The sequence below is a fragment of the Geotrypetes seraphini genome, chromosome 7 (genome assembly GCF_902459505.1).
Source record: "Geotrypetes seraphini chromosome 7, aGeoSer1.1, whole genome shotgun sequence".
In the NCBI taxonomy this organism is placed as follows: domain Eukaryota; kingdom Metazoa; phylum Chordata; class Amphibia; order Gymnophiona; family Dermophiidae; genus Geotrypetes; species Geotrypetes seraphini.
The window spans coordinates 99,623,475-99,650,400 of NC_047090.1; the positions used below are offsets into that span (position 1 = coordinate 99,623,475).

Sequence of the window (26,926 nt, forward strand, 5' to 3'; positions counted from 1 at the left end):
GGGACACCAGGAAATTATTTTTCACTGAAAGGGTGGTTGATCGCTGGAATAGTCTTCCACCTCAGGTTATTGAGGCCAGCAGCGTGCCTGATTTTAAGGCCAAATGGGATAGACACGTGGGATTTATTCACAGAGAAAGGTAGGGGAGGGTCATTGGGGTGGGCAGACTAGATGGGCCGTGGCCCTTTCTGCCGTCTATTTCTATATTTCTATGTTACTTGAGTTAATAATTAGTTGCTCTACTGCTTGTTAACAGTGAATCCCAGAATGTGGTTTTTGACCAGTGAAGTCAATTATTATGGAGGCGTCTAAGGTTTGGTTTGGGCCAGAAATGACCTTAGGCGCTGTTAGGCATGATTCTCCATCAAAGGTAGGTGCCGGTAATGGGGGCTTTTAAAACCCTGGCCTACATTACCAGTGCCTACCTTTAACGGGAGCTGCAATTCTGCAAACAGCGCTGTAGCAAGATTGACATGCGACTGACACCGTTTTTTGTAGGTGGCCATCAATTACAGCGCTGTTTGCAGGTTATGTCCCTTAGCATGCTGGAAAGTCCTGCATTAAGATGTGCTAAGCTCATTTACTAGTGCAGCTCAGAAAAAGGGATTCAAAGTCTGTGAATGCTGTGTACCGACAAACTTTGCTATAGTTTTCAAAGGGAAAGTATAAATGTGTTTTTGCAAGTACCCACAGACAATTATAACTTTCTCTTTATGAGTATTTTATTCAAAGAAAATAATGTGGGTACATGGCCTGCACACTTCTAACCAAACTGAGGGAGGGCAGTCTTCAGATGACCAGTCTACATGGATAAATTGTTTTTGACCAACGTAAACGATTTTGAAATTCTTCCTTCTAGTGACTTAGCAATTACTTGTTCAGATATTAGTCATGTATTGAAAAATGCCTAGATCAGACATAAAAACCATACTGTAGATATATTGGCAATCCCAGGCCACCTTTTTCCCAAGTGAATTTTATCAGCAGAGGCTCTCTTGAGATTGGATGTATACTAAGACATGGGGGAAGCCACTGCTTGCCCTGGATTGGAAGCATGGAATGTTGCTACTCCTTGGGTTTTGGCCAAGTACTAGGGACCTGGATTGGCCACCATGGGGACAGGCTGCTGGGCTAGATGGACCATTGGTCTGACCCAGTAGCTATTCTTATATTGTCACGTGAGCCTTTGTAACATCACAATTGAGGATGGCTCTGAGGCACTTTGGAATAAGGCATTATGACATCACAATCTCAGCTCTGGAATATTGCTCTCATTGGGGTTCTTGCTATTCTTTGAGATGCTGGAATGTTGCTACTCTTTGGGTTTTTGCCAGGTACTAGTGACCTGGATTGGCCACTGTGAGAATGGGCTACTGGGCTTAATGGACCATTGGTCTGACCCAGTAAGGCTATTCTTATGTTCTTATTCTTATGTTCTTGGAAGATCCCTTTTAGAAGCCTGTTAATACATTTTTCAGTTTTGCTGCACTTATTCTGAACAGACAGCTGGAGCTCCCTCTAAGCTGTGCACATGTGCACACATGCCTAGTAACTGCATGCACAAAATATTTCCTGGCTTTACAAATTGAGTCGAGGCTGAAAACCTGAATACAAAAGCCTAGATTCTCTAAATGGCACCGATATCAGTGGCCACATAAAAAGTGGTCGCTGATCATGTGTCAATCACGCAACGGCACCGTTTAGAGAATCGTGACTCCAGGAAAGGTAGGCCAGGGTTTTTAAGGCCTACGTAGGCGCTTTATGGCATCTAACGCCACTTCCAGCATTAGCCATGTTTACAGTGGCATTAGGCACCAATAGGTCCCTCCGGAGACGCAATTCTGGCACCTTTTATTTAGGCGCCAGTAGGCATTTTAAATTTAATGTCGATTGCCATTTCAAACGGTATTTCCCAATTAACTTAAGTGCCAGTAGGGTACCTACCAATGCTTAAGTTTAGGCGCCATTTATAGAGTTTCCCTCAAAATATCTTTTATGCGCATATGGGCCAGCAAAAATTAGAGAGAACATTGCCCAAAACCCTGCAGTGATCATGGGGAAGGGTCAACTCACATTGCAGATCCCATCGGTGGAGTAGGAAGAGGTACGCAGGAGCTTGTGCTCAGGTTCAGAATAATCGCTGTCTATAGAATACGCATCAGGAGGAATAGCGTAGTCACTCTCTGAGCTCATGGAAGACATGGAGGCACCTGCAGGCAATAAACAGCCAAATGTGAACTACTGATCTGAAAAGGCAGAGAGATTTCAGTGTGTCGGTTTCCACTAAGGGCTCTGTGTATCTACTACTATTTATCATTTCTATAGCACTGAAAGGCGTATGCAGCGCTGTACATTTAACATACAATAGACAGTCTCTACTCAGAAGAGCTAACAATCTAACCATATCATTAATATTGCAAACAAAATAATACCACAGTCAAAGGTATCTGCACGTCAGATTACTGGAGAAATAAGCCAGTTGATTTTTATAATAGGGACAGGTGACAAGTGTTTTTATAGTGTAATAATAATAATGAGGGAACGGGACTTCTAATACCACTTTTCTGTGGCTACAATCAAAGCTGTTTGCATGACTAGTTTGAAAGAAGATGGGATCCATTAGGTGAAATCAAGAATGGCTATTTTTTCCATTGCTGGGAAAAAACTATGGAACTCCATTCCAGGAGTGATGAGAGCATGTAAGGATCATATATCATTCGAGAAGCTATTAAAAACACAATTGTTCGTAGATGCCTTTTGTAACTTGTATGGGGTTTGAATGCTCCAGGTTTGGGTGATCCTCTATTTTGAGAGAAGATTAAGAAAGAATGATTTGAATTTATGTTATATTTTACAGTGTTCATTTATCTATTGTGTATTATTTCTTATGACTTTTTATAATTTGCGTATATATAATATCTGTACACCACTTAGATTTAAGCAGTTTATAAATTTAAAAAATAAATAAATAAATGTTATATACAGGCACTTATTCTTTTGTACCTGGGATGATGGAGGGTTAAGTGACTTGCCCAGAGTCACAAGGAACTGAAGTGGGAATCATACCCAGTTCTCCAGGTTCTCAGGCCACTGCATTAACCACTAGGCTACTCCAATATACACAGAAGCAGCAGGACTACATGGGTCAGTACTATACTCACTTAGCAATTCATCACCAAATAGGTTTGGTCACATGGACTCCCTGAGTCATGACATATTATGATAAGCATCTGTATGACCTTATTCCATGTGCATGCCAATTCATACATATAAATCAGTATTTTAAATGTGTAAATGGCACCTCAGTCTTTTAACACTACTTCCTTAATATATTCTGCAATACCACATTCCATCTGTTACCTCGTTTCACAGCTCGCGGGCTTCCTGGCATGCTCATCTTTTTTGCCTCTGTGCCAGTATTGGAGGCTTGGAAACTGGCCTGGGAGCTGCAGTCATCATCGGAGCCTGATGACTCATCCAGGAAAGGAACACTGCTGATCTGGGTGGCTCTCTGAGAAACAAATAGCCCAAGTATTGAGAATTCTTGAGATATCACATCACATACAGATACAGGTTGGCCATAGTGTCCTGTTGTTTTGTATGTACTTTTTAAGGGGTAGAAATTCAAAAGGGTTTAACCAGGCTGGAGAAATGGACTGGTCATCTTCTAACTGACTAGGTTAGGGCAGAGTATCAACTTAGTTAGTGGCTAAGTAATTGGCTTAGTAATTGGCTAAGTAACTACATAGTGGCTTAGTAATTGGCTAAGTAACTACATAAAGTCCTAATTTTATATACCAAGTTAACCAGGCACCAGTCTGAATAACAGCTGGATCCGGTTAACTTCCAGGTTAGCAGACATACCCAGATATTCAATGCCGAGAGCTATGCATGCCCCAGTGTTGAATATCTGGGGTTAAGTCAGTCCATACCTGGAAGTGGCTTATAAACTGCTCTTCACTGTGAGCAGAATATATTGAACCCCTAAGAGAATAGTGAGGCTATTCACCTGTAGAGATGATGCAAAGTGCCATTATGTCAGTGTATTTTAAATGCTCACTGACATTCATTAACAAGAGCAATAGGTAAAGCCTATGAACAATTTCTCGAACTCTATATGTGGTACTTTAAGTTGCACATGCAAATTTGGACACACGCCCAATTTGTGAATGTGACTCAATTGAATAACAAGCCAAATTGGTGCTGATAATTGGCTTCTTAACAAGAAATTATTAGCATTAATTGGCTTTAACTTAAATTTATGACAGTGCCATAAAGGGAGCGTGGAAATGGACGGGTCATGGGCGGATCAGTGCGTTCGTCAATGTTATAGATGTAATTATAGAATAAGGGGTATCCATGCCTAACTTTAGGCGTGAGAATTTGTACCACATTTCTGTTGGTGCAAATGGATATGCAAAAAAGCACAGTCACTTACTGTAATGGATGTTATCTATGGACAGCAGGCAGATTTTCTCACATGTGGGTGACATCATCCACGGAGCCCAGTATGGACAGTGGTAATGGGTACTGTCACTTTAAGCTTTTAGCAAAGCTTCAAGACTGCCCGCACTGTTCATAATGTGAGTGCCTTCCCGCTCGATGCTGGCACACAAGGTCGTCATGTTTCCCCACTTTTGTTAAAACTTCACTGGCTCCCAGTAATCTCTAGGGTTTACTTTAAATGTGCCTGCCTAACATTTAAGATCTTGCATGGCACTCTTCCCCCTTTAATTCCTCTATCCTGGAACTATGTGAGACCTGATATTACCAGATCTATCCAAAAGCTTAAATTATCATCTTTCCCCTCGTTAAAAGGTGTTATTTATATCGGAAAATTAGGGATATCTCTCTACTTTAAAATTACTGACCGTTGGTATAACTTTCCTGTCCAGCTGCGTAATTTGGGCTCTTTCCAGTTATTTAGAAAACATCTGAAAACGTGGCTATTTTCAAAAATGTAATTTCCACTGCTCTCTATATAACCACTAATTCTTATTATATTTTCCTTTCTTAAACTCTTGTAAACCGTGTCGAGCTCTATCCTTATAGAGAAGATGCGGTATATAAGCTTAAGGTTTAGTTTAGTTAGTTCTATACCCAAGTGAAGGAAATTGAACACTGACTAGTCAACATCATTTTTTGTTCTCTGCTTTCATGGTTGTGAAGGTAGTGTTTCCTGTTTCTTGAGACATAGGCGAGGGAGACACCATAAAGATTTAAGAAGAAAAGAATAAATGGATACTGGCAAATGTACATACATGGACGACCAGACTAAAAAGAGCAGTTATAAGCAGTCATGTCTCAGGTAGACACAGATGGGTAGTGAAAGGGAATTTTGCCAAGTAAAATGACAGCATGGTTCCCATTGAATAGAATAATTTTATAATAAAAAAAGGAAAAATACACCATGGTAAGGAGAGAAATTCATTGCTATGGATTATAGAAAGTAAATGGAAAGAAATAGTGGTGTACAGGGGGCAAAGCCACATGTTAAAAATGCTCCCCTTGAGGGCTGTGAAAGAGCTCTGGCATGTCTTGAAAAATAAAAGAGCCAGTACAAGGATTGCAAAGGAGAAGTTGTACTTCTGAATATGCCGGAAAAAAAGGAAACCAGTAAAGAAGTTTAGTAAAGAAATGCTGAACGGGGAATGGAAATGTTGGATATCCCCATATGGAAGGGAAATCAAAGAGAGGGGTATGCCAATTTATATGCAGAAACCGGCCTCATCTTCTACTGAAAAGGAGAGTAGTGAGCTTAGAAACTTGAAGATCATGTAAGAGATATAGGACCTTTTCCTAATTAAAGGAAGGAATGGTGGAAAGAGCTACCATGAATCTGGTTGCAAATAGTGGAATAATACAGCATGAAAAACCACGTGTACCAATGGAAGGGAACTGTAGAACAATCGGAGGATAGTTCCATTCTGTTCCCTTTTTTCTTTTAGATGATAATAGAAAAAAACAAACAAACTAGACAGGAAAGGGAAGCCTGTTGGAAATGAACTCATGTTCAAATTGAGTTTCGATACTTGCTACCAAATAGTTCACCCTTAAACAAAGAGATATCAAGTGAAGGTGATGTGACACCATAGAGTTGAGGCTGACTTAAGAGAAATGTAAAAACGCAATGTGCCTGAGAGTTAGAGTTGCTTCAGAGGTCCTTCTTGAGAAGCAAGAGAAGTAGTCAGGGTTACAAAAAGGAGGCCATGAAGCCAAAGAGAGAAATAGAGTAACTGTGCAACCAGAAGGAAAAAAATATTGTTGCACAGATAATTATGTGATTATGAGAAACACTGAAAATAAAAGATAGAAAGGTTGGCGATGGAACGGAAAGTTCACTAGCCCATTGGAAAAGAATCGTAGACTCAGTACAAAGCATGATTTTTACATTGTAGCGATAGAAGCCAGAGAAACGATGGAAAGCACAGGGAATCATTATTTCCAGCTGAAAATATGTGATGGAACTATGAGGGGAAGAAACCAGACATGCTGTCAAGTGGGAATGAAAACAAGATTACTAAGCAAATGAGGGCACAGAGTAAGCTTTGGAACCCTGAAGAAGGGAGTGCATAGTGGGTACTGCAGACAGTGCAGGGAGCCCAAATAGAAGAAATAAGTGGAATGTATCTTGATAGAAGAAGAACTGGTCGAAGTGAGCTAAAAAACCAACAGCACAGGATGTGAATGGTAGGTTATCAAAAAACCAAGATAGATTTAGATGGCAAAGCCTTTGGATTTCAGTGTACTATAGCTACCACCAGGCCATTTCGAATTGTGCAGGTGGTGGAGAGAGTTTACATGCTCCTGGCCTTAGCCAGAAGGGGAGCTCTATGGTTTCCTATAAAGCACAGAGAAGAATAGAAAGTGAGGAACGAAACTGACATAAATAAATAAACATAAGTCATCAGCAGGGTAGGGACTTGCAACCAGTAATAGAGGTGAAGTAAGAGTTGAACCAGGGTCGGTCTACGCTGTACATGACACTGTATATGACTTCACTGTACATGACTACTGAGCAATGGTGCAGAAGTGCGCTCCTGTTTCTTGTGTCTTTGCTCAGGTATACGAGTATATCACAGGTAGAAAAACAGTAATACTCTGAAGGGAGAGCGGTTTATCCCTAGGAATAGAAAAAAAGACTTTACAAAGGCACGTTCTACGAGAAGTATTGGAATAATACCAAATGCAGAAAAAAAGGAAGATGTGTAGAGATCCATAATGGATCCTGAAGATATGACTATGAACCTGTCCATTATCCAGTGTATCATTCATAGTAGTGAACATTCCAGAATGAACAAGGAAAGGTTCAAGAACAGGTCTAGAATTATAAAGTAAGACACTAGTGAGGGCAGAGAAAGACAGAAAAGGATAAAATCATCCCTCGTAGGATGTGCAGTGGCTTCCTCTTCCTCCCCTACAGCCACTCCCAAGCCTTCCAGTTGTTTATAATAAAGAAGCAAATGGAGATAAAGGTTGATCTGGACATTATCCTTTTGACATTAGCAAATGGGCAGTAGGGTAAGATAGTCTAAAAGAAATATGGTTACTATCTCCTGGATTACTGTATTAGCATCGATGGTACAGTGGTAGACATTCTAAAGGCCCCTCACATCGAAACCTATTTTATTTTTAAAGAAATAAGGTAGAAAATAAAAAAACAACGAACAAGTAAAATAACAATAAAAATGAAAAAGTGAAGCGGGAAGACAACTCGAAGTTCAGATACATCTGCTTCACTCCGCGGAAAACCAAAAACTGGTGACCTCGGGAGCCAGCGTCGGGCAAGACGGCACTCGCACAGTACAAGCAGTCTCAGAGCTTTGCTAAAAGCTTGAAATGACAGTACACTTTACCACTGTCCATACCGGGCTCCGTGAATGACATCACCCACATGTGAGAACATACTGCCTGCTTGTCTAAGGATAATGTTAGGCACAGTTCCCAGGCATAAGCCCAATTTTAAGGGTGGTTTATACAACAACGCTCAGTATTATTATTATTTTTTTTTTTTTTCACACTATACTATATACAGACAGTCTCCAGGTTAAGAATGAGTTATATTTTTAAAGCTGTTCTTAAGTCGCATTTGTATGTAACTCAGAACATGTAGATTTTAAGATTCTTATTGCTTACCTCTGCTCCCAGCTGACAAAAGGGCCAACTGTCTCTGTCAGTGTTCCCTCTAACGTACAACATGCACAACCACCTACTGTTCTTAATGTGGCCATGCATCATTTCTAAATCTGCTGCATGAGAAGTGTAGGAGTCTATGCCACTGGAAATACTGGTCAGTCCCCTTCTTTGTCTGCACTTGTCAGCATAAAAATTCTCAGCTTTCGCACAGTGAATGAGACTGGTCTAAGCTCGCTTGCTGTGCAGGTACACAGTGGAGAGGAGATGACTGGGGGGGATATGATACAGGTTTGTAAAATACTGAGTGGAATAGAGCATGTAAACTGATGATAAAATAAGCTTTGTCCATTAATTAGCTCTCAGCAGCGGCAAAGGCAGTGGCGGCAACGTTCCTCTGACATCGTCTTTAGCCGGACTTCATTTCCGGAGCACACTGGAAGTGAAATCAAATGAAACTGCGACTGCGAGTCTAAGTACGAGTCATACTTAAGTCAGACATTTGTAACCCGGGGACTGCCTATATAGAATTCAGTCCGATATACGTCATTTGTATTCTCATTAGTCCCCAACAATAACATAAATGACTACAATCCAGAAAAAAATGTGAATGGTTCATTGAGGAATAACACTGGATGCATTGTCCTGCATTAATACCTAAGAGGCTTAACAGGATTCTCTTAATACTGCCAACTTAACCACATTTCTGGAAGTGTGGTTAATTTTTACAGCTTCAGGAACACACTTAAAACCCCATCGACTCACCAAACAATGGCCTTTATATTTTTTCATCCCTATGTACCCTGAAACATCAAGGGCCTTCCAGGACCCCAATTTTCCACCCTCTCTCCTGAAGACTCGTGGCCTCCCACCTCTGTGAAACCATGTTTCTTCCTCCTCACCCCCCCCCCCCCAATCTTCACTGTCTGGAGGGAGTCTGTTTCCTTTATGAAAGAAATGCTAGCAAAATTAAAATGGCATTGCAGACACTAACTAGAACATCAAACTATTGTTGTTTCAGGAAGGGATGGGACTGGGATACCCCTTATTATATTATGGGTAAAAGTGGGGGGACTGAGAACTCCCTCCCTTCTCCATGCCTCATGTTTACTGTGATCCGAATTAATCAGCCTTCTCATGGTCAGTTAAAGCAGTATTAAGATTCATTGACTTCAGATTAATGAGGCCATATTAACATCTCCACTGTGAACTACAGGGTTAGGTGGCTGCCTAGCCACAGCTCCAAAGGCAGGATTGACCCTCCAGACAGTTAGGTCATAACAAAAATATGTCTAAAAACCCACCCTAGTCAGCACTTGAACGACCTAAAAGATGGAGGGAGGAACCATCCCTCTAACCGGCCAACTTAAAAATGGTCCTGGTTCCGGGTGAGCTTGGGGAGGGAGGGGTCAGGGAGCATGCCCTTTGGTGTGTGTGTGGGGGTACCAGCAAAAGGGACTGGACATCCCTCCTGCGATGATCTAAGGGGTTGTGGGTACCGGCAGGAGGGACTGGACATCCCACATCTAAAAGATCTTGTTCTGGGCGTTTGGGACTTAGACAAATTTTTGGCCGGGAAAGCGGTATAAAGATAGACGTAGTGGCAGACAATATTTTATAAAGAATTTGACATACTTTTTGAGAATAGACCTATTCCCGCTGCTGACTTTGGGCAACTAGCGCCCTACGTCCAAATCAGACTTGGACATTTCTTTTGATTATGCCCCCCTTATTTCCACAAGGGCAGGATTCATATATCTCTATGCAATTCATCAGAAATAAAGTCCTCTAGCTGTTTTATTTAATTCAAAAGTAGCCAAATACCAAACTTTCGAACTTCAGCTCCTTCCAGGGTTAAAACTGGATTAAAACAAAACATTATGGCAGTCTCAGCTCCCTCATACATCTGAATTAGCCTGGCCTGGAGGTTCTTAGGCTTTTCTCATTTTAGGGAAACCCTTTAGGTATGTTCCATAGTCAAAAGCACAAATAACACAGTTCCTTTAACATCCTTTTCTTAGGGTTTGTTTTCTGCCACTATACTACTTTCCCTGTCAGTTCATTCATCCGCTATAATAAAACCCTTAGCGCGTATGCGCACTTCAATCTTCGTGATCCCTGAGTCCGTGATCTGTGCTTCCGTGCCACACATGCGCAGTAGAAGAAGCCAAGTTTCCCTATCACCCTCCCTCGGCGACGCTGGCTCCTTCTACTGCGCATGCAGAGGCACCTTAAGCATGGATGCACGGAGGCGGCGACCATGGTGGTGACTCCCCCCTCCTGCCCTCACTCCGTCTAACAGGACCAAGGAGAGCACAAAAATAACGGAAGCAGGCATACCGACGCTGAGCATCCGGACTATGGTTGGCGGTTGTTCAAGCTGGAGACAAGGCAAAAGTAGTGATTTAAGGGTAGGTGGGAGAAGGAGGCTGGAGCTGAAGCGTCTCAGCGTATGAGAATAAAAGACAGACACACAGAAAGACAGCAGGCAGGGAGAGAGACAGACAGAAAGAAAGACAGACAGACAAGGGGCCAGGGAGAGAGACATAAAGAAAGACAGACAGACAGGGAGCCAGGGAGAGAGACAGACAGACAGACAGAGGGCCAGGGAGAGAGACAAAAAGAAAGACAGACAGACAGGTGGCCAGGGAGAGAGACAGACAGAAAGACAGACAGACATATATTCTAGCACCTGTTAATGTAATGGGCTTAAACACTAGTATCATATAATTCTTTTCCTTGTAGCCTCCGGTGAGAAGTAGGTAAAGTTCAGTCCATACAAAATTTTTTTTTAAAAGTCCAGCTATCTTCATGTGTTTGCTCCCCACCTTTAGCAAGGCACAAACTGAAGATGAGGGATGAGCGATTTTCACAAACCCTCTCCAATTCTCACAGTTGCTGGCTCTTAAAAATTTTTAATATAACTTTATAGAAGGAGTAGCTGTCCTAAACTTCTGGCAGTGCATGCCTTTCCCTTGCAGCACTGCTAAAAAAAAACACTAGCAAAAGAAAGAACTCCCCCAAACTGGGACTTATTAGGTCAGCAATTGTTTTCCAATTTCATAGGAAGGCTTTCTAAGTTATTCTCTCCAGCAGAAGTTCCCTAGCCTTTTATTTCCACAAACACTCCTCCTGTCTTGTTCCTCTTTGGATCTTTTCTTCCTGGAAGTCTCTGCTCTCGCATTTTTCCTCATGCTTTCAGGGTTCCCGTTCCTCTACTGGTGAGATCAGCTGCCCCTTCATTTGCCCCTAGGGAGGAATAAGTACTTCTTTGCCCTCAAGTAATTGGTCCTGCTTCTGAGGTAGGAGATTCCCCTCCCCCCTGTTCTGAATCTAGGTCTTCTTTTCTCTCGGGGTTCCCAGGGTCTTAAAGTCTCTCTAGTTAAAACAGTATTTGTCCTATATCCATTCCTGCTTTATACACAGAATCCCCTGGAGTCTTTTTGTTTCCTGGGCCAGGACACGGTTTCTTTCCTTGAGATTGGGTATAATCTAGCCCTTCTTTTCCCTGTCCTCAGCTAAAGATTTCTTCTTTAGCGCTCTCCTTCCGGTGAGATGGGTTCTCCGGCTCACACCACCTTCTTCCATCATTTGTTTTATGTGGGGATCATTAAAGTCAGATGTAACAGCTCATGTTAAAGCTGTTGTATTTTAAATAGGCTTAGTACATAAATCCCACAATTTCTTATATTCAACTCCAGGAGTGGTGCAAGATTCCTGGAATGTCCCAGTATACGAGACCCCAGAGCCTATTTGTTCACCTGGCACTTTCCTATGGAAATGCAGAGCCTTAAGTTTGAAAACATCAGGGTGGCCGATTCTAATTTTACTGACGACAACGGACGACTTCAAAACATTTCGAAAAGAAATCAAAACCCTGCTCTTCAAAAAATTAATCCAAACATCTTAACCCCCCTTCACCTTACCTCCAGATAATTCTCCCCAAAACACCAACTAAATAAACAGATCCCTGAAATGTTTTGTAACCTTACCTACTCTAACTGTAATCTATCTGTCTATATCACACAGTCCTGCAATGTCAATTTACTATCCAACTCGTAAGTTCCCCTCGGAATCTACCCAGCTATCTCTCCGCTGTTATAATTTAAAAAAAAAAAAAATTGTATCTTCACTGGAAAATGTCCAGTCAAATCTTTTGTAATCTGCCTTGAACTGCAAGGTATAGGCGGATAGAAATCTGTAATGTAATGTAACGTAATGTTCCAAACCCATGTCCTTTTCATTCTGTGAAGCTCCCTAAAACTACTTCAGAAAGGAACCAACAAATAACAGAAGACAGGAAAAGGGAAATGAAGCAAGGAGAAGGGTCCTGCTATTCACTCTATGGTATTATAGGATTCTCTGGGAGACAGTGGCATGTGAGTTTGAGCCTCAGGGAATTCGTCCCACTCCCTACAGTCCCTGAGGGCAATGCTCTGAATTTGATTGGTTGAGCAGGCAACAAGCAGGTGCTGCTCAGCCAATCATATTCAGATCAGTACTGTCAGGACTTTCAGGGGATTTGGAGAATCTGAATCCCCAGCCCAAGAGCCCTGGGGTGGGGGGGGGAGTTATTTTTTGTTTGATGCAGCTTGACTGGTTGAGCAGGCTGCTTACTCAACAAATCAAACTGCATTAAGCAAAAAGTAAACAAACAAAAAAAATAGGGCTGTTGTGCCGAGGATTCATTGAAACTCCTGAAAGCCTTCACTGCACGCCACTGCTGGGAGTAAAAGTGAAAGAGGACAACTCTTAGTAGAATAGCAAATACAGCAAAACCGTTTCAACTACGCTTCCCAGGCACTGCCATCACTACAAACAGCTGTTTTGTATGTACATATCTGATTACAAAAAAGGCATTTGTAATGAAATAAATAAATAGAAAACAATAAAAATTAAAAACATAAGAAATGTAAGCAAATTCTGGATTTGGAGCCATGCAGAGTCAGCATGTCTTTTAGCTTGGTCTGAGCATAGAGGAATCTAATCAGTGGTTTGGCATTATCACCTGCTTTGAGATGACAGACTAGCACTTATACAGCTTGATCTATATAGTACTCATTCCTTCTTAACCTTACATGTCCAGCCTTTGTAGTCAAATGCACATTGGTGCCAAAAGGCAACTGCTAATGGAGACCAGTGAACACTTCTTACCCCCTTGAGAGTCGTGTACACAGGAGCAGTTATGTTTTTATAAATGAGTTGAGTGAAGGGACTGGAAGCCGCACAGGATGGGAAACTGCACACTGAAAGCAAAAGAAGGACAAAGACAAATGTTACATAAACTGAGTTCAGTGTCGGACAAGTAGAAGTAGCTTGGAGTTCATGTTGGACAGACTGCTGTGATTGAAGCTACAACATGGTGAACGTTGAGATTATCTGATATAGAGCATGGCGTATACTCACTACATCAGGGGTAGGGAACTCTGGTCCTCAAGAGCTGTATTCCAGTCGGGTTTTCAGGATTTCACCAATGAATATGCATGAGATCTGTTTGCATGCACTGCTTTCAATGCATATTCATTGGGGAAATCCTGAAAACCCGACTGGAATACAGCTCTCGAGGACCGGAGTTCCCTACCCCTGCACTACATGCTTGGGGGCTGTTAAGGGGGAAAGTGTGTGCCCAGCACCCCTAACTTTCACTATGCACTTTGAAACTTACCCCCTGTTTTACGAAGCCGCATGGTAAAAGCCCCGAAGCCCTTTAAATCTCTATGGGCTTCGGGGCTGTTACCGCAGCGCAGCTGCTAGCGCGGCTTTGTAAAACAGGCCCTAAGTCCCCTTTCCCTCCGATACTTTTCCCACTACAATTAAATGTGGGAAACTAAGGTTTGGGAATGTGCATTTATCCTACATTTTATTTTCACAACGTTAAGTTGGGCAAAATTAGATTTATTATGATTGGCAAAGGTGTTTCCTCATTTTGCATTTCCTTAGGGCCCGATTCTATAAATGGTGCCTACTGGCACCTACATTCAAGGTGCCACTTGGTGCAGTTGTCAGTCAACTGCTAGGCACTGTTTATAGAATCTCACCATCAGCACCTAGGCATGCTTAGGTGTCCTAGAGATAGGCGCAGGTACATTAGGCCAGGGTTTTCCTGGCCTACTTTACTGGTGCCTAACTTGAACACCTAGTGACACCTAAGTCAACCACACCTATTCTCCACCCCTAACCATGCCTACTTTTCAGGTAGGCACTAGGCGTCAGAAGGTGCCTCCACTCAGCTGTTACAAGGCGCCACGTGGAATTCTGCGCCTAATTGTTCAATCAATTATTCAGTTAACTTCATTGGCATGGTCAGTTATCAAGCCGTTTAAGCTAATTGACTGAATTTAGGTTAGGTGCGGATTATAGTTAGGTGTCGCTAGGCGGCCTCAATTACGGTGCCTAGCTAAGGTGCCATTTATTGAATCAGGCCTTTATTGTTTGATTGCTTTGTTTGTTCCAGGTTAATTGTGTTATGGTGTATCATTCCAATGGCAGAAAAGAATCAAGGTGAAAAGCTTAATTATGGTAAATAAGGCACGTCTACACAGTGGGAAAAACATTACTGTAAAAATAAAAATAAAAATCAAGAAAACATAAAACTCCAAATCATGATTATAAAAATAATAATGAATTAATACCCATTTAAACAGAATAAATAATGTAAAACCAAATAGTCTAAGGACAAACAGTATGTATATATATGTACGATATACTCTATATATAGTATATTGAAAAATGCAAATAGACTAACATTGTGGCATACTATACTATAAGAAAATGATATAGAAAATATATGGGAACTAAAATAGAAAACCCTTAGGCAAGTGGTCTTCGCTAATTTTTGAGTGGGGACCACTTTGGGTTTTACTTCAATTGAAAGCAATGAAAGTATAACCCTGAGGTCTCAATCCGCCCTCCTTTTTCTGGGACCATATTATAACCCTATGTACTACCAGTCTCTCTGGTAACCCTATGTACCATCTCAAATTCCTTGTCTGACTCACTTATTCTCAATACCCAGCTAGTAATAAAATCAAAAGTATATATTAATGCATGTTTTATAAGAAGAAAAAAAAAGTTTTTAACAAGGTACCAAAATAAAAATCTTCACATAACAAGCCATACAGCTGACAAAAAAGAACTACAAAATAATCAGCTTCAATTAGGGCTTCTTTTACAAAGCCATGTGGCAAACACTCCGAAGTCCATTAATTCCCTATGGACATTGGAGTGATTACTGCAGCAGTAGACACTAGTGTGGTTTTGTAAAAGGCGGGGGTGGGAGTGGTAGGGGGGGGGTAATGAACTGCAAAGCACATCAACAATCAAAATGCCAAAAGCTTTACTCTGTCTTTTATAGTTGTGCTCATAAGTTTACATCTCTCTCTCTCTCCTCCACTATTCCCCCCCCACCCCCGAGCAAGCATCTCTGTCTCTCCTATAACTCCCTCCTCAAAGCACGCATCTCTCTCCCCTATCCCCCTCCTCTGATTAAGCATCCCTCTCTCTCCCCTATCCCCCTCCTCTGATCAAGCATCCCTCTCTCCCCCCCCATATCATCCCTTACCTAAGCATATCTCTCTCTCTCCATTATCCCCCCTCCCCAGGTCAAGCATCTCTCTCTCCCCTAGAACCCCCCAAGCAAGCAATCGAGCCAGCATTTCACTCTCGTGCCTTTTCCCCCGTAACCCTTCTCCTCCTGCATGTCTGGCAGTTTCTTCTACATCCCCCGGGTGCTGTAAACACATGGTCTTCCTTGGCGATTAATGCAAGCCAACAGCAGGCAGTCCTGAAGCCTTCCTTTCACCAGACCTGCCTATGCAGCAACAGGACATTGCTGTTGTTGGAGGAGGTGAGAGAAGGCCCCTGAGCTGTCTAATGTCAGCCTGCCTTAATCTTCAATGAAAAATCACAAATTTACAGGATGGGGGATGGGGAGAAAAGGTAGGAGAAATCCCTAGACCTCAGGAGCTGCCAAATAAGTCCCTAAGGGCTGCCATTGTTCTGAAGGCCTTGCATTAAAGACTGCCTTATGGTGTTATAAAAAAAGACTTCACCATTGGGCATTACTACAAAAATGTGTAAAAGCAGGTCAGAGCAACATATCAGATAAATACAAAGTGAATTTTCAGAATAAGAATCGATTTTTCACACTACCTCCTAGCACCAGATCTGGAGTATTATGTTTTATTGATTTTGTTTTGTTTTCACAGTAATACTTTGCCCCTGATAGAGGCCATGCAGGATGAAACACAGGTGCATTTTTATTGCATCTACAAAATGGATATGGACTGCAGATAAGCAAAGCCAGTAGTGGGCAGGTATGAGAATACACACAATTGATAGGCATGTACAGTAGGATGTTTTGGGGATGGAGTTTCCACTTGGCTCCAAGTCATAATCCAGCCTTTGGGTTAGTTTCACAAACCCCCAATCCGTGCCCGATTGCATGCAGGCCGACAAATTCACAAAAGACCTGCATGTAAATGGGGATGATCGTTAACTTGCCCCTAACCGACTGAACGGATCACTAGAGCCCTGACAGTAGTGACAGGAGATACAGCCTCCTGTCACTGCTGTCAGGGCTTCTGCCGGCTTTTAAATTTTTTTTTTTAATCGGGCAGATATTTTGTGTGTTTTACACACACACAATATCAGCCTGATTTAAAAAAAATTAAACCCCCATCCCTCTCCCGACAAGTGCACCATCCCTGCTCCCTCCCGAACCCAAAAATCTGACGCCGCTTTGATTTGTGAATCTACCCTAGGGCCAGAATCTATTAACAATGCCTACATTTGTAGGTACCCACAATATAGATGTGTTAATCACACATTAGGCATTGCTAAAAGAATTGCTGACTACATTGTAGGCATCTCTAAATTAGGCCAGGGTTAACCTCAACTACACTGAGGTGCCTAATGTAGGTGCTTACTGAGGCCTAATGATGTCTAACAGCATCTAACTTTAAAAAATGCCCTGATCCACCCTGACCACGCCTACATGGTGTTAGGCGTGTGGTATAGGTGTCTATACTAGAGGTGTAGGCACCTACAAGAAAGGTGCCTACCACCCAATTAACTTTTTGTTTTGTCATTGTGAGCTTGTTAAAGCTCATTAATGACGCCACTAACTCTAATTTTGGAATTGATTTTTGTTATTGTAGGTGCCTATACCCGAACCAGGCATTCCGATTGTTCCCATTGAGTTTTCTTATGAAAATCAGAATAGTGAATCAATGAATGCACTGTGGTAAAGCCAGGACTTGTCTTGTCTCTTAATTATGGCTGGGAGCCAAGTAGTAACCCAACATGGGAGCATAAACAAAAAAGGAACCAGAGTCCCTTGGATGTAAGCCAAGTACAAAGCTACAGAGGAAAGCACTAGTTATAAAAATTTATTTTCTTTCTTTGCGTCTGCAAAGTGCTTTCTTTCAAAGTTATATACCCAAGTTGAGGGAAGAGAAGGAGAATTTGAATTTGGTTGACCTGAGTCACCAAAGGGTCTGTTTACTAATCTAATCTTGACTTTGGTAACCTGCTTAATCCCTAACCCCCTCTTTTACAAAGCCTGATAGCATGGGCTGCTTCAGTAACTGCCCCAGAGCCCATAGGGATTTAAAGGGCTTCAGGGATTTAAACTAAAAGGAGGGTTAAATCTTAGAATAATACAAAACAATAGTATTAACAAAGTTAAAAATGCATAAATGTTGACAATAATTAACTAACCATTTGTCAGATATTTAGGGGCTCATAATAAAAAAAAAACTAAAACATCCAGAAAAACGCCAAAGTCAGCACTTTGATGTCCTGATCGCTGGGATGTGCAAATGCCGATAATCAAAACCCTTTCCTGGAGGTCTAGCAAGATATTTCTCCCACTGTGCATCCAGAATTCCAGGGGGCATGCTGAGAGGTGTGTTATGGGTGGGCTTTGGGCAGGCTTAACTTGGATGTTTTGCAGCAATAATCAAACCTTTTCCAAGACATCCTGGACGGAACTTAGATGTTTGGAGCTGGACCTGTTTTAGAAGCATCTACGCCACAAAGGTACCCAAACTGACCAGATGACTACCAGATATATTAAGGTATGACTCCCCCCCCCCATACTCACCCACTGCTCATTAATCCCCTTCACCCCATCAAAAATCTGAATGAAAGAGTACATACCTGTCTCTAGAACAGCAGCACTTGGCATGGGAAAGCCTAGTAAAGCATCACGCAGGGGTCTTAAGTAACCTGGAGGATGGGCTAGTGAACCACAGAGAGGCCCATAAGCCACTCTAACCACTACATTTATGGTGGAAAGTGTGAGCCCACTAAAACCCACCAAAACCCTACTCTATTGCCATATAGGGCTACACGGGTGGTAGACAGGTGGATCTAGTAGATTTTGGAAGAGTTTTGGAGGGCTCAGCATAAATTATAAGGGGTATATGGTAAGATGTACTTCTGGCACTTTATGTGAAGTTCACAGCAGTGCCCTCTAAGGTGTCCCACTCCTCTGTTGGCATGTCTGTGCGGCCAGTCCATCACAATGCTGGCCCCTACCACATCCAAATGTTCTGGATTTGGACATTTTCAACTTGGATGTTTCTTTGGTCGAAAATGGGGTGTAAAGTTAAGCATCCTAAGGGTTGGACATCCTGTTGGCCTAGATGTCCATGTAGACAATTTTAAAAAATATATATTTTGGGATATCTGGGATGTCTAGCAATTTGGCTTTAAAAAATGGACGTTCTGTGCTTCCGACTTTGAACTTTTAGTGGGAATATCCAAATCAGACTTAGGGCTAGATTCACTAAGCAAACCGATCGTGTACTGATCGGTTTGTGACCCCTTTTCAACACTTTACTTCGGCCCAATTCACTTATCTCTCTGCCGATCCGATTCCAATCCATACATGCAAATGAGGGAAACGGCATGCAAAGTATGCAGGGATGCAATTCACTAAAGAAATTTTGCAAACCGACTGGGCTGGCCGATCAACACAAGAAGCAACTGCTAGGGACCAGTCGCAAATGTCCTTTCCCACTCTCCAGCTCCATTTACACCCTGCTCACTGCACGCCCTGCTCTTTACTGTCCCAATCTCACTGCCTTTATTCTGTTTCAGGGGCTGCAGAAGCCCTGGGACCGGATTATGGGGGAGAGCAGTGGCTGTTGGCCGCATTGCTTTAAGCTTAGGGATTGTTTAGCTCCTCTCGCAGCCTGCTCTCTGCCCTTCTCCTGCCTTCCAGTCCCGACTTTCAGCCTCGCCGCCCCAACTCTCCTCTTGCCGCCCTGCTCTCTGCCCCGACTCGCCGCCCTGCTCTCTGCCCCAAATCCAAACTCCCTCTGCTCTCTGCCGCCCAGACTGATCTCTGCTGCCCCGACTCTCCTGCTCTCTGCCGCCTTCCCTGTAGTGCGAGCCCATAGGCTTAAAGCAGGGCTCGCACTGCAGGGAAGGCATCAGAGAGCAGGAGAGTCAGGGCGACACAGACTTCCATTATCTTCCCTGCTCTGCTCGTGGGCAACCCCCCCCCCCCATCCCATAGCATGCTCAGGCAGGTCTGGTAAGCATGCACAGACATCTACAGGCATAGTAGATGGTCTGCGCATGCGTGGGGATCGCTACCTAGTGATCCGTGTCCTCAGATGGGGACGTGCCTCCGATCACCACCATTTGTATGCAGATGGTTGGTGAATCAGTCGGCCTGCCTCCAATCACCCATGGATCTCCAGGTTAGTGAATCTAGCCCTTAGACGTCTTTTTTAAAAAAGGCCTTCTTATCATACAGGCAAGTTTTTAAACGTTTATGAAAGAAAAATAAGAAGGTTGCTGTCATATTTCTAATGGCAGATTATTTCAAAAAGAGACTGATTCATACGATATGAAACTGGAATAATGTATTTGTGTGCGGTATGTATATGGGGTGGTCTACTTGTGGCAAAAGTGATCGCTACCAGAAAGACAAAACCGGAGAAAGTGTCCCATGCAGCAAACAAACAGAAAACAAAACAAAGTGTGATGCGTCAAAGTCCAGGATTCTTATAAATTTTAATACACCGTAGAAAGTACACAAACCATGATAATATAAAATGTGGATCGCATCAAGGTCTCAACATAGTTGTGTTTTGGCTGCTTCACCTATGTCAGGAGAAAGAGCGATACCTCGGTTGTCAAGTTGAATTTATAATAAGGTCAAAAATAGAAGAAACACTCAATAGAGTATACAGTATACTGTGTAGAAGCTGCGGGAGAGCACCAGCGGCCAAGTTGGGAACTTACTACTACTACCACTACTACTACTATTAATTATTTCTATAGCGCTACAAGACGCAGCACAGTACAGAGTCACAAAGTAGAAGAAAACAGACCCTGCTCGAAAGATGCGATCCACATTTTATATTATCATGTATTGTGTACTTTCTACGGTGAATTAAAATTTATAAGAAACCTGAACTTTGGCGCATCCCACTTTGTTGTGTTTCATGCCTACCAGCATCATTTTACAAGTGAAAGAGCAGCTTAATGGTTACAGCTGTGGGATGAGAAGCAAAGAAGCCACAATCAAATCTCCCTGCCACTTCCTATGGTTCTGGACAAGTCATTTAACCCTTCATTTCCTCATCTACAAACTTAAGGATAAATATTCAGCCCAGTGCAGTAAATGTATTCTTAAATGCCAGCTGCCATGGGATGTTTTATACCTGGATTTTCAGATCTGGGCCATGGTATAAACAGAGCGATATTTATCAGCATATTCAACCTGGTACCTTATTGCTGTCCTACCTTTAGTGGGTCAGTGATCTGAAAATCACCATGAATTGTATAAACGCCAGCTCTACCCATACTCCATCCCCATACTGCTCAGATAGTGCTGAAAAGAACAGACTGGATTTCAATGGCACTATCTGGTTAAGAGCCACAGAATTTCTGGGTTTGCCACAGCCAGCATGATTTAGCCAGGCAGGGGCTTTTCTAGTCCAGTCAAACCTATTGATTGTAAGCTCTCTGGGGATAGGGAAATACCTACTGGGCCTGATGTTCACTTTAGACTGCAGAAGGCAGCCCGGCTACCTCCAGTGGTCCATGGCGATCCTGGATATTCAATGCTGGAGCCATATCTGACCACTGGCACTGAATATCCAGGTCAGAGTTTGCTACCTTGGCTTAGATGCATAGCAGTGAAAGATGTAATCTAATCTAATCTTCTATTTGTGTGTGGCATATACCTATTCAGGCTCTAGGCGACTTGCAGAAAGGGATTGAAAGGGGATGGGGGAGGGGGGAAGGGGTCTTGAAAGGGAGGGAAGGTAAGAGAGGGGTGAGAAGTCTCAGTTGTCTAGGAGCTTTGTCTAGAGCAGGGGTAGGGAACTCCGGTCCTCGAGAGCCGTATTCCAGTCGGGTTTTCAGGATTTCCCCAATGAATATGCATTGAAAGCAGTGCATGCAAATAGATCTCATGCATATTCATTGGGGAAATCCTGAACACCCGACTAGAATATGGCTCTCGAGGACCGGAGTTCCCTACCCCTGGTCTAGAGAAAGATGTGGGAGGTTCATTTCTGAGAAGTCATGTAGGTTTAACTGTCAAAGAGGAGACCTGCTTTTTAGGCAGGTTTATCTAGTCACTAGCCTTAGCCGAACAGCCGCTGAATATTGGCAGTGACCAGCTATGTCCCGCAATATAGAGGGTCACCGGCTAATCTGGTGAACCAGATATTCAGCGAGAGATATCTAGCTATCTCGCACTGAATATCAGCAGGTAGCTAGCTAAGTACTGCCAAATTTGAGGGGGGACTGTATCTGAATTCATCTTGTACTACTGCTGAACATGTGTGAGCTAAATCCTGTCCTCCCTCCCTCCAAAAAGAGTAGTGGTAGCTGATCTCAGGTGCTCTTTGCCCCTTATGTGAGACAACTGTATAAATTATAGCACAATTGAAATACACTTGCTCTGTTTTTGGCAGAAAAAGAGGATGCATGATCCAGCACTTCAGCTAGTTACTCAGTTGTATCACCCTCTTCTTTATCAACTTATTCCACCTACATAGCAGCTTTGCAACTTGAAACATCGGTTAACCCTTTCAGGACCAAGGGACATATTTGTCCCATAACTTTAAAATCCTATAAATTTTGATTGGGATAGTCTATAGTTCTAAATTTGATATGTACGGATTCCATATGATACTGCCTTTATGTAAACAAACTGGTTCCGACATTCATTCATTAGCGTCGTTGCCAGATTGACGAGAAGATTCACTTGCCACACTGTCCATAAGCCAGAAGTTTGATTTTTTAAAAAAAAAATAATGATATTTCACAAAAAAAATCAATTTTTTGGCATCTGCAAGCCCTTTTTACCATAAAAATGTCGTCAAAACCACAAAAATTGGCCTACGATCCTTATGGTCCTGAAAGGGTTAAACATGTTCTTTCATAACTGTATCGCTTTAAAGGTTTCTGTCAGGGACTAGTTAGTAGAATCTCATTGATGACTGTTTTAGGGAAAAAAAATCAAGATGTTCCCTTTAAAAATGCTCTTTCTATGTCCTTGAATCCAGGTGCCCTGGCTGGAAGATGACCTTCCAGCAGAAAGGAGTTAAATATTTTTAACAGTTTGACTTAGGTCTGCAAGCTTTCAAGCTGTCTAATGATCATATGAGGAGCGCTTAGCTTTGGGCTGTTTATATATAATCAGAATTTTCTGTATTGCCAGATGCTGAGGGAGTAGAAGCATAGCTGACAGCATTAACCTATTTCAGGAAGACATTATGGCCTTGATTTATTAAGGGGGTTTCTTTCACTGTTCCAGGAGGAAAGAAATCTAGATAAAATCAACCCCTGGAGAGCATTAAGCACAAAGATGAGGTGCAGCATTAGATGGGAGGCAGACGTGTTGCTTTACTCATCTTTTCTGGCCAAGGGAGTGTAAAATTGAAACCAAAAGAAGTGTATGGTAGGGAGGGGATCTAATTGGGAGGGGGTGGGGGATGGGCAGCCTGTATCAAAAATCTAACGTGGACTGCAGTTCTAAGTCCCCACTGCAGCTTTCCCCTCCTCTTCCAAGGTTCTTCCGTCCCATTATGCAGGATGAGTTAACGTAACGGAACCACTTTTATCGGCCTCTTTTACAAAGCTGCGCTAGTGGCTGCACTGCGCTAATGGCCCCGAAACCTATAGAGATTAAAGGGCTTCGGGGCTGTTGCTGCGCGGCTTTGTAAAAGAGGCCGTATATTGCAAAATCGTTCAGTTCTATGCGGTTCACAAAAGATAAAGAATCTACAAAATAAATGCAATAAACAGATTATATCAAACTTCCAAATGATTTAATAAAGAGATAAGTTTTTAAAAGCATGTCTAAATTGGTGATAGGTATTAGAGGACACAACTAGATGATTCAGACCCTTGCCCCCAAGAGAATGCTTGAAAGGATAAAAGACGCTGATGAAATCTCTTAAATTTACAACCCTTGGCGGACGGAAATGCAAATAGCGGCTGAGATTTCCTAGAATGTTTTGAAGTGGTAAATATAAATGAATTCAAAAGATATTCAGGTATTAAACCAGCATATGCCTTAAAGCAGATACATATGAACTGTGCTCTGCCTACTGATGTGGATTTGAGCAGCAGCACCCTGAATAGAAGATGGTAATTTGGGGGTCCCCCTCCCATTTAAATATGTCATGTGCCTTTTTTGAACCTGGTCGGTTGGAAGGATTCCTGATAGAGAGACAGGTGTTCAAATTAAAACTTAAAATAAGAAATATACAGGCTTTTTTCCTTTATCCTGTTGGTTATGTATGTTCAAGAATGACCTCTTTCGCTCCCTTGATGTGGACTCATATTACTTTAAAATACTGTATGTATTATAATTTGTTATATTTAAATAAAAATAAAAATGTACGGGAAAGGCAAAGTGCACGCGTGTACGGCAAGGAGAGGAGCGGGGGGGAGGGGGGGTTGGCAGAGAGGAGGAGGGATGCCACACCCTTAGGAAGACCACTCCCAGGGCGGACCACATCCCGCCTTACTATGACACTGGTGGTAGACCCTGATCGATTTTCAGAGGGCTGTGTTCGTGAAGAGCTAGCTAAATTAAAGATAGACAGAGCGATGGGACCGGATGGTGTACATCCAAGGGTGATAAAGGAACTTAGGGAAGTTCTGGTGGCTCCACTGACTGACTTTTTCAATGCTTCTCTGGAGTCAGGAGTGGTACCGGAGAACTGGAGAAGGGCGGATGTGGTCCCTCTACACAAAAGTGGAAGTAAGAAAGAAGTAGGGAATTACAGGCCAGTAAGTCTGACTTCTGTAGTAAACAAATTAATGGAAATGATTTTAAAACAGAGAATGGTGAATTTACTGGAATCTGGTGGATTACAGGACCAGAGGCAACATGGATTCACTAGAGGTAGATCTTGTCAGACAAATCTAATCAATTTCTTTGACTGGGTGACCATAGAATTGGGTAGAGGGAATGTGCTAGATTTTAGCAAAACCTTTGACAATACACCATCTGGCCCCATCGCTTTGTTCACTTTTAAGTTTAGCTAGCTCCTCACGAACACAATCCTCTGAAAATCAATCAGGGTCTACCATACCTCCAGCCCTATTTGCATTTGTCTTCTGCAGTCCTGCTCCCAGTGCTTCAGCTGTGAACACAGAACAGAAATAGTTATTAAGAAATTCAGCCTTATCTTTATCAGCTTCTACATATTGCTAATAAGGGCACCATCCAAGGCAGAGGGTAAAGCAGTGGTGACCCAATTGACCCAGCTTCTGCAGAGCCTAGGCTGGGTGATAAATTTCAGAAAGAGTCACTTGGCTCTAACATGGTTCTGGAATACCTAGAATAACTGTTTGATACAGCTCAGAACAAGGTCTTTCTTCTGGAAGTGTGCAGAATGAAGCTCAGGCATTAGATTCTGGCACTAAAGGACAGGCCAGATCCAACAGCATGGCATTATCTTCAGTTGATGGGGTCCATGGTAGCAATGATAGATGTAGTACCCTGGGTGAGAGTGCATTTACACCCTCTACTGGAGGTGCTGCTCTCCCGGTGGTCCCTTAATGCTGCCTTTGACAAACACAGCTCTGCGCAGCCTGGACTGATGGTCCCTAGCCCAAGGAATGCCTCTGTGCATATCCAAATGAGAAATCTTGATGACAGATACCAGCCTCTTCGACTAAGGAGTCCATTACCAGGTATGCCCATTACAGGGCTGCTGGTCACCCTTACAGAGGGGTTGTCAATCAATCACTTGGAGCTGAGAGCGATCAGGTTAGCCCTTCTGGCTCTGGAGAGCATCTTGGAGGGCAAGGCGGTCCTTGTCTTCTTGGACAATGCCACAGCGGTAGCCTATGTCAACCAGCAGGGAGGCACCAGGAGTGCACCACTGAGATTAAAGGCTCAAATGCTGTTCCAATGGGCCAAGGCCCATCTATTGTCTCTCTCGATGGCACATGTAGCAGGAGTGGACAATGTGCAAGTGGATTTCCTGAGTCATCAGACACTAGATCCTGGAAAGTTGTCTCTGTCTTAAGAAGCCTTCGACAGCATTCTACAGCACTGGGGGTGACCAACGTTTGATCTCATGGCATCAGCAAGCAACAAGAAGGCCACTCAATTTTTCAGTCAAAGATACAAGCCAGGAAGCTATGGCCTGGATACCGTGATCCAGCCCTGGCCTCAAGCAGAGTTTCTGTATGTGTTTCCCCTGTGGCTGATGACAGGAAGAGTCTTCCGAAGGATATGGACCCACAAGGGGCAAGTAATTCTGGTTACTGCAGACTGGCCAATATGGCTGAGGTATACAGACATGGTGTGTCTGCAGAGGGGCAAGGGACTCAAGTTTCCTGTTATCTGGGACTTCTCTCTGAAGGCCCCATTGTCCTGGAAGAGCCAGTCCATTTTGGTCTTATGGCTTGGCTCTTGAGTGTGAAGACTTAGTGTGCAAAGGGTAATCGGACTTGGTGATAACCACCCTGCTAAGATCTAAGAAGAAGCCGATTTTGGCAGCTTATATGAAGGCATGGAAGTGTTTCCAGAGCTGATGCGGTAAGAGGCACACAGTTCCGACCAAGGCTCCAATTGCCATGGTCTTAGCCTTTCTACAGGAAGGGCTCGATAAAAGCCTTGCAGTAGGTTCACTCAAGGAACAGATAGCAGGTCTTTCCTGCTTTAGAGGGCAGACCAAACAATGAACCTTGGCTTCACATACAGATGTGTCCAGATTTTTAAAGAGAGCATTACATCTTCGCCCTCCTGTGCGCCAGCCTTTTCCATCATGGAATCTTAATCTCATCCTGTGGGCCTAACTCGGGCTCCTTATGAGCCCTTGGAGGAGGCCTTGCTCATGGAAACAGTCAAGATGGTGTTTTTAGTGGCTGAAGGGTATCAGAATTGCAGGCTCTGTCCTGCAGGGAACCCTTCCTCAAGATTTTGTAGTCTGGTGTCTCACTTCGAATGGTACCTTCCTTCTTACCGAAGGTAGTTTCTAGTTTTCACATAAATCAGGAAGTGCATCTCCTGGCTTTTTTGCCTTGCAGGGCAAAGAAGGAAGACAAGGTCCTAAAATGCCTGGATGTCCAAAGAGTTCTTCTTTGCTATTTAGAGATGATGGATGAATTTCGCCTGCTGGATCTCTTTATGCTCCTGGGTGCAGCACGATAGGGATGGTCAGCCTCAAAGGTGACCATTTCAAGATGGATTTGTCTGGCAATTTCTTCAGCCTATATCAGGAGCAGGCGAATCCCTGTGCCCCTTCTCTCTTGTTGTACACACTAGGGCTAACTAACTGCTTTGATATAGACT

At 42.9% G+C, this 26,926-nt stretch overlaps 1 protein-coding gene across 5 annotated transcripts in view; it reads right to left on the bottom strand.

Moving 5' to 3' along the window:
* The window catches only part of PLEKHH1 (pleckstrin homology, MyTH4 and FERM domain containing H1), a 288,947-nt gene that overhangs the window by 86,722 nt on the left and 175,299 nt on the right, over positions 1–26,926 (bottom strand). For all 5 annotated transcript variants that reach the window (XM_033951458.1, XM_033951455.1, XM_033951456.1 and 2 more), the window contains 3 exons: positions 13,288–13,379; positions 3,361–3,511; positions 2,074–2,210 (listed from right to left, as the gene is read on the bottom strand). In XM_033951458.1, the coding sequence (XP_033807349.1) occupies positions 2,074–2,210; positions 3,361–3,511; positions 13,288–13,379 (380 nt within the window). The remainder of the gene's footprint in view (positions 1–2,073; positions 2,211–3,360; positions 3,512–13,287; positions 13,380–26,926) is intronic.